Source organism: Papio anubis, chromosome 7 (assembly GCF_008728515.1).
Source record: "Papio anubis isolate 15944 chromosome 7, Panubis1.0, whole genome shotgun sequence".
Taxonomy (NCBI): Eukaryota; Metazoa; Chordata; class Mammalia; order Primates; family Cercopithecidae; genus Papio; species Papio anubis.
Genome location: NC_044982.1, coordinates 46,890,578 through 46,906,252, shown reverse-complemented (window position 1 = coordinate 46,906,252; position 15,675 = coordinate 46,890,578). Strand labels below are relative to the sequence as shown.

The following is a 15,675-nucleotide window of genomic DNA, read 5'->3' as shown; positions in this document are numbered from 1 at the left end:
GCAAAATTAGTCGAGTGTGGTAGCACATGCCTGTGATCCCAGCTACTCGGGAGGCTGAGGCAGGAGAATCACTTGAACCCAGGAGGCGGAGGTTGTGGTGAGTAGAGATTGTACCGTTGCACTCCAGCCTGGGCAACAAGAGTGAAACTCCATCTCAAAACAAACAAAACAACAACAACAAAAAACATCAAAATCATACTGATGTGGGGCCTGAATCTGGGCCCATGTGTCTGAATAATAGGGCTTTCTTAGAAAATTGATCTGCTGTTTAATGGAAAATTGTAAAGAGTTCTAAAAGGTTTGTGAAAATCTTATCCTATGGTCAAACTAATTAAAACTGAATAAAGATACAAAATTTTATCTGAAAACACTAGCTTTAACATTAATGGTGCACTAATGCAAACATGAAATATGTTTTTCTCTCTTTTAAAGACGATTTTTATGTAATGCTAAAAGATAATAAAAGGGTCTTGTTTTCTCCTTTGGGTAAATGGCAGGGAATAAAAGGAGGAAGGAAAGAAGAGAAGAGATAGAGATGGATTTCGTTGGCCTCATGCTATCTTCATTGCATGTTGTTTGGAAAGCTAAGTCTCCTCTATCAGAGTGAAGGTTTTTCTTTTTTAAAGAATTTTTTGGAGTTATCATTTTGGCCAAATGAATTACTTATGATAACCTGGGATTCTAATTTGTGATAACCAGCGTTTTAAACCTTTGATATTTAACAAACTTTCCAACATCAAATTATAAATTATGTCTCTTTTTTTACCTAATATTTTAGATATTAGGTCCTCTAAAATCCAAAAATAACATTTGGGTTATTTAGTACAAAAATCATACAGAAAGCACTGTCAAATATGAAATGGTGTTTGGCTTTCTTTAGTCTATATTTGTGAAAATGTGTTATTGGTATATGCTCTGAAATTATGTAAAACTCCTATAATTCTAATATAACTTAGTATATGTTATCAGTAATCATCATAATTATTATGTTAACAGACTGTGTGCCTCAGAGGTAACAAATTTTCTTGTCAATTGTGTCTTTAACTGTGGCTGCCTTAAAATATTTTTATCATCCACAGACAATTGTCTCATTTTGGTAAAAATTGTTTTATAATCAGCTATCAAATTTAACAGGTGCTCTTAAATGCAGGATTCTAATTAATAATGCTGGAGATTGTAACATTAAAATAGAGGAAAATGTTTCAAATAGAAGAGTAAGTGGTGCTTGGTTTACTTTGGACTTTATTTATAAAAATGTTATTAGTATGTGTTCCAAAATTATGGGAAACTTCTCTAATGTTGATATAATTTAGTGTACATTATTAATAATTATAATTGTTATGTAAAATTGTTGTATGCCACAGAAGTAACCAAAATACCTAGTTAATTGTAGCTTTAATAGTGGCTATAGACTTTTGTCATCCACAGACATTTTGTCTTGCTTTGATTCTTTTCAAAAGGCAGTTTATAATTAGATATAAGACTCTTAAGTGTAGTCTCAAATAACTTTAAAAATTGTGCTATTGAAAGAGAGGAAAATAACAAATGTTTAGGGCTCTCATGGAAAGTTAATGTGTTAAACATTGCTAAACCTTTTGTTTTCAGAGTCAAGAGAACCTATTTCTTTTGAGCTATTTGCAACTTTTAACAAGTGAGTAAAATATACTCCTGTAAACAAAATTTGGAGCACATTTGTTCCTCTCTACCTAATTTCTCCAAAATTTGGAAACTATTTGTGAATATTATCAATTTATGGAAGTATAGTTAATTGCATAAGTGTAATAAGAATCTGTTTTCTTTTCTAACAGGACACAAATGGAGAAACTGGTTATTTTACCAAGGCTTTAACTGGAGCGGCATGCTTCCTTTAAAGAATCAAAGTTGACTTATAAAGCCAATTAAAGCCCGCTGGGGAATCTGGTCTCATACCTTGTCCACAGAGTCCCTGTACAAGGTTCCTGACCTGTGGTAAGTAAAGAATGTCATTTTATAACAGGCCCAGGAACCCCAAGTTATCTTGGGACCTCAAGAGAAGAGGAATTTTTCCTACCTCATAGGTATTAAAGGGTCCAAACCTATTGCTGGGCTCGGCTTTTAAAAAGTATTATCTAAAGTTCTTCATGGAACAGAGTTCTATCAAAGCCAATTTAAAAAGCCTACATGAAAAATAATTACTCTTGTTGTACTTTATGCAAATAATCAGGCCAAGTACAGTAAGAGTAAAATTTATAAACAAAATCATTTCTCTCATAATTTGTTTTTAATAAAAATGGTGACGAGAGAGAAAAATTATACTTCAAAAGAAAAACTATAATACACTGTTGTTAGCTGTTCTTGAGTTTTTTTCCTGCAGTTTAAACTAAATTCTAAATTCATTGTGGGTTAGAAGTCCCCAAACTAACCCTTTCAAATCTTTGCTTTTAAAACTGGGAATTGTACTCCTCATCTTAGAACTCATTATTTACCTTATACTAGGCTGTTCACTTAAACACTGTAGTCAAACTATAAATAAGAGTACTGTTTTTGCCACGCAAGCCTTGAAATCCCAGCCAGGCCTATATGAATACACTCAGATAGTTGCAAAGCAGTTCCACTCTTCTCACCTTGGGGTTCACTCCCATTCCCATTCATCCCCTGTCAGCAGGAAGAAGCCAGAGCAGTCAATGGCCTTTTCCCATCTTCACAGCCTACTCCTTAAGATTAAGGTGTTATAAAACCCAAAGGGAAGGATTGAAATCACCTTTGCAAAATTATGACTGAGACAGCGAAAGAGATCTAACTTAACTAACTCCATCTTGCTTCTAAACTCCAGGCTGTCTTTGTTCATTCCTGGGTGTAGGCTGAACTAACTCTGGAAGAAACTTAGTTTATAGTTTAAACCAAGATGGTAACAGCCCTTTCCCAAAGCAGACCTCCTTCTTGCCTGGGACCTAGATTGCCTTTGTAAGACTAACATTAGCCATAAGATGAGAAATTGTGGTTTAGGAGTCATGCAGCTGGAGGCTACAAGATTCTGACCCTCCCTAAACTGCTCCTAAGATCAGTGCTTGAGATATTTTGTAGACCCTGCACTTGATGGATCAACTGGCCCCACCTAGATCAATAAACTGGCTCATCTGATCTTGTGGCCCCTACCCAGGAACTGACTGAACACAAGAAGACAGCTTTGACTCCCTGTGATTTCATCCCTGAGCAATCAGCACTTCTGGCTCACTGACTTCCCCCAACCCACAAAGTTATCCTTAAAAACTCGGCTCCCTGAATGCTCGGAGAGACTAATTTGAATTACTCTTTCTCTACTGTAATTCTCCTGTCTTGATGAATCAGCTGTCTAGGCAGCAGGCAAGGTGAACCCCTTGGGCGGTTACTCTTGTATCTTGGCTAGTTAATAGGAGAATCAGGATCAAACCGTAAATCTGATGCTTTTTCCAAAACAAAATAGTTGCCTCTCTCACATTACATGTTAAATGTCCCCAAAAGTTATGTAAAATTAGTTTAGGGAAATCTGATTATATTTAAAACTGCTTTTAGAACTAGATATTTAAAGAGAAATTTCTTTGGGTAAAAAGTCATTTCAGTATTAAAAAGTTATTGATCACCTATTATCTAAGTAAGCATAGGAATGAAGAAATCATAAAATTTGGATCCTGCTTTTAAGGAACTTTAGGTCTAGCTGAGAAGATTGAACAATCTTTTCACAAATGTTGTCTCAATGCCAACACATCTTGTACTGTTGTAGGTGGCAAAAGATGAATTTGCGGAAGAGACAGTACTAGAATCGACGTAGAAAGAGGATGTGGGGTGGAATGTGAGTGTGGCAGACAATTTGTTAAGGAGATGGGGTGGATAAAAGGAAATATTACAAAGGATTAGTTGACAAGAATGGTGACTAACTGTGGGAGAAACGAGGAAGAGCTAATCAAGGGTGAAAACAACATTTCAAAGCTGGGTGATTGAGTAATTAGTATCACTGCCAAAAACAGGAAATCTGAGGGTGAACTGGTTTGGGGAAAAACTGACACTTGTCTTTAAATCTCCGGATTCTGACATGATGACATCTAAGCAGGGCATTCTGACACAGCCTGGGGCAGAGATGAGATCAGAGATGAAATGAGGCTGACAACTGCACACACTACTAATTGTTTTAAAGGCTTAGAAGTTAAATGATTTGCTCTTTAGACTCTGTCACAGTAGCCCTGAGTTAACATGGTCCTTAATATCATATATCCAATGATATTCAGATGAATATGTACAGTAGGCCATTGGAAATGCAGGGCTAAAATTTAGTACAGGAGGCTGAATATTTACTTTTGGGTGTATTCTACGTGGATGTGATGACTGCAGCCATGAGAGTGGAGGAAATCTCCAATGGAGTGAAGGCTAAGGGATGCAGTCTAGGATGAAACCAAAGGAATAAGTGGGTCCATAGAAAAGAGAGGTCCACCTGTTAGAAAGGACACCACAATAGTGTAGGTTATGGCAGCTAAGGAGAAGGACATTTCCCAGAAGAAAGGGGTAAGTAAGCTACAGTGTGGAATGCTGTAGACATAATAAGGAAATGGAAATGTAGAAAGGACCACTGGATTTGGAGACTTAAAGGAAGGTCATTCATAACCTTGCAGGGGGCAGTGTTAGGAGTAGTGGGGATGGAAGCCTTATTGTAAGGGGCTGGGTGGGGGGAAGTTCAAAGTAATAAAGAAGATGGTAGTTTGGGGAGTAGTAGCAACAAGTAAACCTTTAGGTGGAGCAAAACCCAGGAATGTTAGTGGGAAGGGAGGGGTGCAGATTTTGGAAAACAGATTTGCTAAAGCAAAGTCTCCACGAAGGAAGGAAAAAATGGGATTAATCACAGTTGTTTTCAAAGGAGGAAGAAGAAAAGAGGTAAAGACGGAAGGACATTTTGGGAAGTTATAGGTGTGGCCACAGATATGTGTTGAGGTGGAACAGAAATAACCTCAAGTGGTAAAATAATATAGTGAGGGAAATTAACTTGAATTTTCCCTGGAAAATGAGTCATGAGGTTCCTGAGACTAAGGAGATTAATGGTGGGACTTGAAGAGGGTACGAAAAGTCAAGGCCTGCATTGACCAGTACAGTAGCAATGAGTCACATAAGGCTACTGGGTGTGTGAAACGGGGCTAGTCCCAAATGAGATCTTCTGTAGTGTCAACTACATACTGGATCTTAGACTTAGTACAAAAAAGGATGTAAAATATCTCATTAATGCTTTTTGTATTGGTATGTTGAAAGGCTAATACTTTTGATCTATTAATACAATATATAATCAAAATGAATTTTACCTGTTTCTTCTTTTTAATGTGGCTATTAGAATATTTATATTTGTGGCTTATATTCCTATTAAATAGTGCTGGTTTAGAAAAATGCAATAAGGCTTCAAAAACGAATGAATAAATGGACTGCCAAAAAGTGAAGAGGCCTTGGTTAAAGTCAAGGGTTTCTTGGGGATCCATTCAGTAGAATTAGGTGCTGAATGTTCTGATCAATGGGTGGTGGGGCTGGTCCAGGGCTGTGAAGAGGCACAAGGAGCATGATCAGAGGACTCTAAGGTCCAGGAGGACAGAAATGAAACGAACAACCCTAGGGTTCAGGCTGGAAATGACGGTCAGTCTAGATGGCTGGTGACTGATAGACTGGGAGAGTGGCAATGGCCGTGTGTGGTCAGAGTGCCAGGAAATGGCCTGAAGTTCTGATGATTCAGCGGGAAGGGTAGGAGGTGATGGGATCAGAGTAGAGAATTTCTGCATTCCAAATCTGCTGTGTAAATGCCGATTTTTCACATTTTAATTTTGCTTAGAGTGATATCAACTTGTGTAGGAAGCTTTATAGTACCCAATCCAGAAAAGTAGGTATTTGAATAAAGTTTCCTTAGAACCCAAGTAAGAAAAATATAACTCTGTTACTGAAACGAATTACCCCCGATGGTCTTCTGGTATAACAAAGTACGATCAGCTTTTCTCTTTTTAATATCCTCCTAATGCAGAAAAGCCAGGCAAGAGTTTCAACATTTGAGTATACATTAACTAAGAATACTTACTAGGACAGGCATATTACTATATTGCTTTGCCAGTTGTAAAAATTAAAGCTACTTTGCTAAAAACTGAGGAGAAACACATTGCCTTTGAAAAGAGAGATCGGTATGTCCTGTCAATCTGAGAAATGAACTGGGCTTGGTGATCATCATGGTCCTCAAACCACAGCTATGAGCACACACACTGCAGCCTGCCTGGGACTGTCTTAGAATAAATTTGGCCAAAAGTGAAGTGGCAGATTTGAAGAATTCTAACATCAAATGTTGAAACCAGTGATCCCTTTATTTCTAGAATCCAATCAATAACAAAAGAAGAATAACAGAAGTGATCCAAGGTTTGAATTAACAGCTAAGTGGAAATTAAATCCTATGTCAAATTTCTAGAAACTCCTTTGTCATAGTCCAAATTTTTGTTTTGGTAAAAATATTTTAAATGCATTCAAATGAACCAATAGTGGCTACAGTATTCAGAAAGTTTATTAAAAATGTATGAACTGAAAAGACAAGTAGTGCAGCTATTTATATTTTATTTATAAGGCAAAAAAATGTGATATAAGTGGATAATATAAAATGGCAATAAATTGTGCATAATTATCTGCATTATGGTACCATAGTCTTAACTGTGTAATTTTATTCCATTTTGGTCCAGAAAATATTTCAGGCAGCACTACACCACTTGCTATGTGACAAGTTAATGTTACTTTTTCAAAGGTCAAGTGAGGCCAGGCCCAGTGGCTCACGCCTGTAACCCCAGCACACTGGGGGGCTGAGGTGGGCGGATCACCTGAGGTCAAGAGTTTGAGACCAGCTTGGCCAACATGGTGAAACCCTGCCTCTACTAAAAAAATAAAATAAAATAAAAAAATATATATATATCTCAGCTGGGCATGGTGGCACATGCCTGTGATCCCAGCTACTTGGGAGGCTGAGGCAGGAGATTCACTTGAACCCGGGAGGTAGAGGTTGTGGTGGGCCGAGATCAAGCCACTGCACTCCAGCCTGGGCGATGGAGCAACAGTCCATCTCTAAATAAATAAATAAATGCCAAGTGAGAAAATGAGAGGTTCCTGTTCATTAATAATATCAGCATTTCAACAAAAGGACTGTTGAAAAATGACATGCTGTTGAAATTTATTTACTTTTTAGCAAGCTTCCAATGATTTAACTACAATAATTGACTACTTTGTGGACAGAGTAAGAAGGCTAGACAAACCTCAGTTGTTTCCAACCCAGGGTCCAAAGCAGTGATTAAGAGTCAGTTTTTTTCTGACTGATCTTCATGAAGGAAACAAAATATCACCACAAAATGTTAACAAGAAAAAATAGAAGTAATTTTTCCTACTTTAATCTTCCCTCGTTTGACATTAAACTGGAGAAAGAAAACAGAAGTAGATGTAATAAAATACTTTAACACAGAGACCTTCAAAGATGACATCTTCTACTCATGAGTTTCATTTACCAAGATAGGATCCCACATCAGTTGAAGGTTCACATGGTAATCTAGGAGCCCTGAACCCAGAGGGAAAACTGCTGGCAGGGACTTTTGCTAGTAAGACACCTATGATTTCATTTTCCAGGCCCTTCCCTCACACCTCCTAACTACAACCTATGTGACTGTCAAGAGAAAAATGCCAACACTATTTCTAGACTCTTAAATAATTCTGTGGATGTTTTGAAAGGAAAGACACATTAAGCCTGGTGCTTGCTATAGATAGTAAAAGAGCATAGCATTTAATCCACCACTTTAAATGAGCTTTGGTGGAACAAAGGAAAATGAAGGATTTGAGTGTCAAAGCCACAGCCAAAAGCAATCTCTGCTGCTTTTCTTCCATGAGAGACAAAAGGAATTACACTATTCCTGAATGCCTCCTTCTCGGGCTGGACTGAAGGCAAAAACTACTTTATCCTTATGGAGGGCTTAACATTTTCCTTGGCTAGAAATGAATATGATTCCTGTTTGTTAGGTCTAACCACTAGGACTAGAACATTCCCATTCTTTCCAAGCTGTCAGGTTAACATAATGATGTGTAAACCCTTGGTGACCATGGTGGGATAGGCCTGCCCAGGAAGTGAAACAGCAGGGCCTGAGTATTTCAGACAGTTGGGTAAGCTCCTCCTCCTCCTAGACCTCTTGCAAAGCCAAGGCTCACTTGGAGGGATCTTCACAGGATAACCGGGATCAAAGGAAGAGATGGTCACAGGGAGGAAAAGACAGGCTTTGGGAATGTGATAGTTGAGGCATGAAGAAAGAATTTTGAGATACTCAAGAATGACTATCTTCATGTACTTTTTCTTTCTTTAAGCTTTTTGACTTCCTCAAAATACAAATTGTTCATTTGGTCTGTTGGTCATCAACCATAATTAACCACAAAATCTTAAGATCATGTCACCCCTTCTTAAAACCCATCATTGTAGTGGAAAAGAAAAGGACCACGAGATAGACAGCTGTTGGTTCCTTTTTTAAAAAATGAATACATTTAAAATTTGGGCCAAGATGATAACAGCAAAAATATTTCTTCAACTAAAAAGACAAAAGGATTGATTTCTCATTGTACCTCTGTTCCATTCAATAAAATATCACGTTCTTCTTGATGCCAATTATTACCAAATTTGAAATTTGCCAATCTGCAGTTTGGTGAACTATTTCTGAAGAAAGGAGATAAAATATGACCATATTTAAAGCATTTTCTTTGTAAAATGGGTAGAACTGCGATACATTCTAAAAATTAAAACTTGTAGTTGTGAGTTTCATTTGTTCAACATTAACACCAGCTTTATCAAAGAGCTCAAGAGTAATGCTGAAATTATGCTTTTTCCTTTGGCAACATATAAAATCAGGAAGAATTTAGAATTTTATTTCATGAAACAATAAAATAACTTTGCTCGGCTTGAACTTAAAGACACAGCTGAAACATATTTTGGAAAAATAGAACACTATACTTTTAAGTTTTAAAACTCCTAACAATCTTCTAATTTGAAATATATGCTGTAAGTTTGGAATATAATTTTAATTATCAAGATTTTAAAGTAGTTAGAATTATTAACTGTCACCTAGGCAGAAGATGGCTTTTAAAGAATCATTAATATCAAATTCCTAGCTTTCAAATTATGAACTTAATTATAAGGCAGCCATATTTCTTTGAATGGCTATGTGTCTTTTTTTTTTTTTTTTGAGACGGAGTCTTGCTCTGTTGCCCAGGCTGGAGTGCAATGGCGTGATCTCAGCTCACTGCAACCTCTGCCCCCTGGGTTCAAGCAATTCTCCTGCCTCAGCTTCCCGAGTAGCTAGGACTACAGGCGTGTGTCACCACGCCTGACTAACTTTTGTATTTTTAGTAGAGATGAAGTTTCACCATGTTGCCCACACTGGTCTCGAACTCCTGACCTCAGATGGTCCACCTACCTCGGCCTCCCAAAGTGCTGGGATTACAGGTGTGAGCCAACTGTGCCTGGACTGTATTTTCATAAGAACTAGAAAGGTGACAGTGTATCAACAATACATAGGTGCAAACATGCACACAACTTAAGAGGAGGATGGGAAATTTGCCTGTGACAAACATTTAATTATTTTAAAAAGTGCTATTCTGAAAGCTAACCACTCAAGGCCTAACTCATAATAGATCTGGTTTTGTTGGATTCACTGGATTTTAGAATTTAATTCTATTATAAGGTAATTTAAAATATATCAATTTCTTCACATTCTGTTCCAGAACATATTAACTGGTCTAAAGATGAGAAATAATTGTGTACAGATTATGATTTCAAATATAAGGCAGGGAGAGAAGGTGGGAAAGAGAGACTTTTTAAAAATGATGAAGAAGGAAGGGCCTGGTAACTATAATGGAAGATTTTATCCATAATCCCTATTGATATATAGTAATCATAATACTTTTATCGTGGAACAGTAGGATTATTGTTTTTTAATGAAAGAAGTATTCACAGAAATCTGAGAAAAATAATAGAGTTGAAGATGTAAATTTAGATCAGCATTTTTGTCAACCTTTCTAACCCATAATGCATCTTTAAAAAAAATGTTGGACACTGCAGAGCATCCATCTGTAGGTCTAAAACTGCAACATGTAACTAAAAATGATTCAAACCTTTTGATGTTTATCATAGTCTTTTTCTCAATTTCCAGGAAGGAAAAGCTCATATAATAAAGAAACATGTATCTGAAGTTTCACAATTCTTTCAATTTCATGTCCACTTCTTCTGTTAAATTATTTTAAATACTTTTTGTAATATATTCAATCTTATTTTATAAACACTGTTTTTGTTGCCTACCTAGCCCTTTAGTTTCATTTTTATGCAATATCTAGATAATATTCAGCAAATCTTAACAATGATTAACTCTGAGTGGTAGGATTTTGGGTAATTAATGGCTTTATTTGAACCTCTCTTTGTACAAATGAAAATGTTCACAATGTGCCTTCCTCATTTTTAGAAAAAAAGCCATTATTCCCCTCCCAGAGCTCGAAATATTTCCTTAAAAAGTTTCTCTTGAAAATGTTAATACATTTTGAAAAAGAATTTTATTTTTCAGTGGAGTGATTGATTACCTACATTTGGGATATTATCTGCATAATAAGAGTTTGGTTTCACTAAGGGGGAAAAAAATCCCCATCTCCCCAGCTAAGGCAGTTTTCCCATTGGATCCCATGAGAAGCTTCAGAGCCAGGCAGTTTGCAAATGTTAATACTTACATTGAAATATTTGTGCAATATTTTAATAATAATGGGTCTAAAAATGCTGATTTTGATAAAAGGTGATATTAGTCTGCCTTTATGTGTATGTGTAAAATGTCTTTCCCAAATACTATTCCCAAAGGCATGCATTTTTTTTTCATTTACTGTAGCTAAAACAGATTATTTCCTCTGTGTGTTCTGGAATGCTTAGCTCTTTAACATTTCAGACTAGCTCCTTTCAAACAGATTATCCTGAAGTGTTTCCATGAGCACTGTAGACCAGCATAAAAGTTTCAAAATATTTTGTAAAAAAATGATTGCCTTTAGGTTATGCTCTCTGGAAACTGTTTCACCTTTCATCAATAACTTACATTCTGGCAATCTGTAACTACAAAATGCTGCCCCACAGAGTAAAATGGGAGGTGACCTTTAGTCCCAGGCACACATGTATCAATCCACCATATACGACTAAGCATCGTATCAGGTGAATTTGTTCAGTACAGTGAGGTCTGGGGAGAAAAAATGATCTTTAGAGAACAAATAGAATCCTGTGAATGCATGGTTCTTACCAAATTTTGTTCCCCTAGTATAACATCATTTGAATTTGGGTAGAATAGTAGAAGTGTTAAAAGTATAGGCTTCACGATCAGAATGTACTGTGTTCAGAACCCAGTTACATCCTGGGGCAAACTGCTGCCCCTCTCATTCTTAAATCCCTTAGTTACCTCCTTTATAACATGAGAGTAACAAAAAAAGTCTCACGGAGGCTTAATTAAAGCAAGTATGTAACAAGAACTTAGGATAGCAACTGGCACATAGCTAATATTTACAGAGAATTTAGAATGATGAATTGATGATGGTGGTGATGACAGTGACAACCATGGTATAAATTGGTCAAGATCACAGCCTTGCTGCTAAATTTTGCTGTATTTGTAAAGATTAGAATGTCTGTGAAAATATCTCAGATGAGGTAGATGAGAGTTCATTTTCTCTGATTTAGCCTTAGTAAGATAGGCAGTGAGTGCTGAGATGGGAGGAGTTATGGATTTGAAGCCAAGACAATCACCTTTTACTACACAATTTGCTACCAAAAAGCCTTGGGCAAGTCAGTTAACTTCAGAGCCTCATCATGTCCAAGAGTAAACTGAAAAGCTCAAATGAGAAGACATGTGCAAAATGAAGACTTGTAAATGTGAAGGGGTTATTAAGCCCATAGAATCACCATTACATAGATAATTTAAACCTTTAGAAAAATCATTGAGGAAAAAGCCATCAACCTCAGAGGCAGAAGGTGGAGCAGTGGGAAGTGAGGGTCTCTGGAGACAGCGCAGGCTTGCAGCCAGCCTCTGGCATTACTATCTGTGTGCCCTTACCAAAGCCTCAGGCATCCCTTCCAAATGAGGACAATAATAAAACTTACACGGCACAGCTTTTGTGGGGACTAAATGCAGTAATTCAAACAAACCACTCAGTAAAAGAGTCCTGTAAATAGGATGGTACTGATCTGTAAGATTATTATCTATACAGGTGTTTTATTAGGTTGTCATTTAATTCTCATTTTGTTTTCACTGAGTAGAATGTGCTTTCATTATTAACCAATACTTGGTGGTAGTATAACTTTTTAAAATTGGAAGCAGAATTGGTGTGATTTGGTATATATAAGGAGGACTTTAGCCTCCCTTTCTTTAAACATTCTTTTCTGTAACTGAAATTATATATGTTGATAAGGTTCCTCTTGCATGTGCACTACAGTGTTTATAGAACACTATAATTAGTTTCAGTGGAGTCTTCATGAAATATTCAATCTGCTGCAATTTCTCCATGTAGTATTTAATAATACGAAGAAAACCGAAAGCTTGCTTACTTCCTTTCCAAGTAAAACTTGTCCCTCCTAATCCTTCTGGAGGACATCATCAACAATGCTGCACTGACTTTTTTCCACTGTATTCACAGCTGCTTCTAGATCACACGCATTTTTTTTTTTTTTTTTTTTTTTTTTTTTGGTATCCTGGACCTCTGCTGGTCTATAGGTTTGGCTCACTAAGAATTATTACACACCAGGCCGGGCATGGTGACTCAAGCCTGTAATCCCAACACTTTGGGAGGCTGAGGCAGGAGGATTGCCTGAGGCCAGCAGTTTGATACCAGCCTGGGCAACATAGCGAGACAACGTCTCTACAAAATAATAATAATATTCCAGTGACTTCAACCGTGGTTGCATATTAAACTTACCTAAGGAGCTTTTTAAAAAATACGGATACTCAGCTCAATTGAATCAGAATCGCAAGGGGTGGGGCCCAGGCATCCTTTGTGGTTTTTAAAGCTTCCCAGGTGATTCTAACAGGCAGACAGGGTTAAGAACAACTGTTTTTGATAATAAGGGAACTAAAGGGAAGAGGATACACTAAAAATGCTACACAACAACAACACCACCACCACCAACACCTCAATGTAGATTCTGTTAAGGTTAAAAGTTCTCACAGTGAGGAGAAAAAAAAGGAATAATTCACTCCTTACAATTTCTCTTTTGTGCTCATAAGTCCTCCCATCCAGTTACTTATTAGTCAATTTTCAAGATAATGGATTTGTTCCATCTGACAAAAGGAAATCAGTGGTACTGAAGACTACCACAGGTCGCTGAGTATAACAGATTCTCAATGATCTTCAATTAATCTTCACAAGTAGCCCTATCTCAGAAATGAAAAATTATTTCGTCTTCAATGGCGAAACTATGACATTTTGTGTTAATTTCTAATGATAAAAGTCCATGTGATTTTTTAAACCTCGGAGACATAAACTGAGGCAACCAAGTCAAAAAGCATAAGATTGTGATGAAACAGATTAAGATATTTAATTCAGAAGATTTTGTGAATATCTTATACAAATAGAACAGAAAACCTGCTGTCTTTGAATATCTACTTTTGTTAAAAATACTAGAAACTCATAATCTTAGTTTAAAAACCAGTGTTTATGTCCAACTAAATTTGATATTACATCAAGCTATAATTGTTTGTCAGGTGTGTATATCAAATAAACTGGATGGGTCTAAACACAGAACAAGAATAAAATGTTACAAAATATTTTCACAGCTGCCTTCTATATTGAACATATGCTCTTCCATGTAATTGTCATCATTCTTCAAAACATTGAGCCTCAATTGCCATACATTTCTTATTTACGGCTTTTAAATTTATCAGCTCCATCGATTTACTTTTGACAACTGTATTTCCAGCACTCATATAATTTGAAGTAGACGATTGGATTTTATGTCATTGCCACCCAATCCAACAAACAAGAGGCAAGGTAAGTAGGCTTTTAATTCTGAGATTTATGTTTACTTTTTCTTAAAATATATACCGAAGCAAAACCCCACAGAGGCATTAAAGAGGAAAGGACACCCTATCCTTCCTGTGATATAAAATTACAAGGGGAAGATGCCAGGTTTTTACAGAATCAGCTGCTGCTCCAGAGTATTCTTGGTCTCCTGAGGGATGCTGCAAAACCCTGCAGGTTAAATTAAACGCGCCTTCTTCAGAACCATCTTTGTTAAATATGAAAAGACACACTACCTCCGACAAACACCCAAGTTCCTACACACAATTCATTCTTGCAAATTATCTTTCTCCTCATACTCTGTAACTGAGCAAGGTGAATTTTAATGTAACAAAGGAGAGATGGATGTGTGAAGTGTGAGGCTGAATAAAAATGGCTGAAAAGCAATCCAAACGAGGCTGGAGGGTAGCCACACCCAGTGCTAATATGGACTATTCCAAAATAAATCTGTTATACCAAGGGCCACGGCACTGTTTCGTTCTTTCCCTCCATTTATTTCACAGATACCTATTATTAATAAATAGTAGTCACAGGTTACTCCAATGACAGAAAAAAAACCCAAATATTTCAAAGTGAACCATCCTAATATGTGGCTACGCCATCATATTTTCAGGATTTCGAGAGCTAGTCTGCATCTCTACTCTCCTTTGTGTGATCACAAATAATAACCCTGAAATGGGTGTGTCCCTCTTAAAAGGATGCACTCCAGCCCTCTCAGTTAATGGTTCTGCCAGGAGATTTCAACCTTAGGGCAGAAATAAATTCACTGGGATGCATGAAACAATAAGAAAGCACTTTAACTCCGGCGATGAGGAAACATTAAACAAGTACTGAATGATCCACAGATCCCAAAAGAACTCCCAGAGGAGGCGACTGATGCATTATTTAAAATACCAGCATTACAATAAGAAAACAAAGGGGTGGGGGTGGGGTTAAAGAAAAAAGAAAAGAAAAAAACAACAACCAAGCACCATCCATTTTGATTCTTGAAATAACAGGTTTACTATCCCCCAACAGAAAGCTCCGGGGTATAAAGCATGCACCGGTCCCACAGGTGAAATGATGCACAATGGATGAGTCCGGGTCCCGGGTTTCCCGTGCGCCTCAGGCATGCACTACTGAAATAAAGAGAATACCCTGACTTTTCCAGTTGCTCCACACACAGTCCATCTTGGTGGAATCGGCAGTGGCCTGCATCGTGCGGGCTTTGGGGGCTCGCCGTGTCTCTCCTTGCGGGCGCCGAGTGTGCACTCACTGGTGCCCGACTGCTGCGGCTGGGCTCGCCGTGGCCGCGCGGATGCGGAGAGATTGAGGCTGCACCAGGTGGCGCGCGGCGAGGGGCGGGAGCGTCGCTGCCGCCGCAGTCTGCGCGGCCGGCAGCGAATCAGCGCTGCGCGGCTCCGGAGCCGCCTGCGCGCATGGGGATGCGGGCGCCTCTCGACGCGACAGCGTTGGCTGGGCTGCCCAAGGGTGCTACCCTGGAGACGGGTAAAGCGGTTCTGGCCGGGAAGGCGCTGACGCGGACAGGGGGTGGGAGGTTTGGGAGGAGGGGAAAAAAGGCTGAGGGTGGGGGTGAGAGGAGGGGGACTTGGGCTGTTCCTGGGAGTT

At 38.0% G+C, this 15,675-nt stretch overlaps 1 protein-coding gene across 2 annotated transcripts in view; it reads right to left on the bottom strand.

Annotated features, from left to right (window-relative positions):
• RTN1 (reticulon 1) overlaps window positions 1–15,675 on the bottom strand; it is a 282,573-nt gene that overhangs the window by 19,052 nt on the left and 247,846 nt on the right. Inside the window, exon 1 of one of the 2 annotated variants that reach the window (XM_009211631.1) lies at window positions 15,204–15,563. The exons of the other annotated variant lie outside the window; for it this stretch is intronic. Coding sequence (XP_009209895.1) covers window positions 15,204–15,264 — 61 coding nt within the window. The 5' untranslated portion in view covers window positions 15,265–15,563. Of the gene's footprint in view, window positions 1–15,203; window positions 15,564–15,675 lie in introns of those variants that run through there. 2 annotated transcript variants of the gene reach the window in all.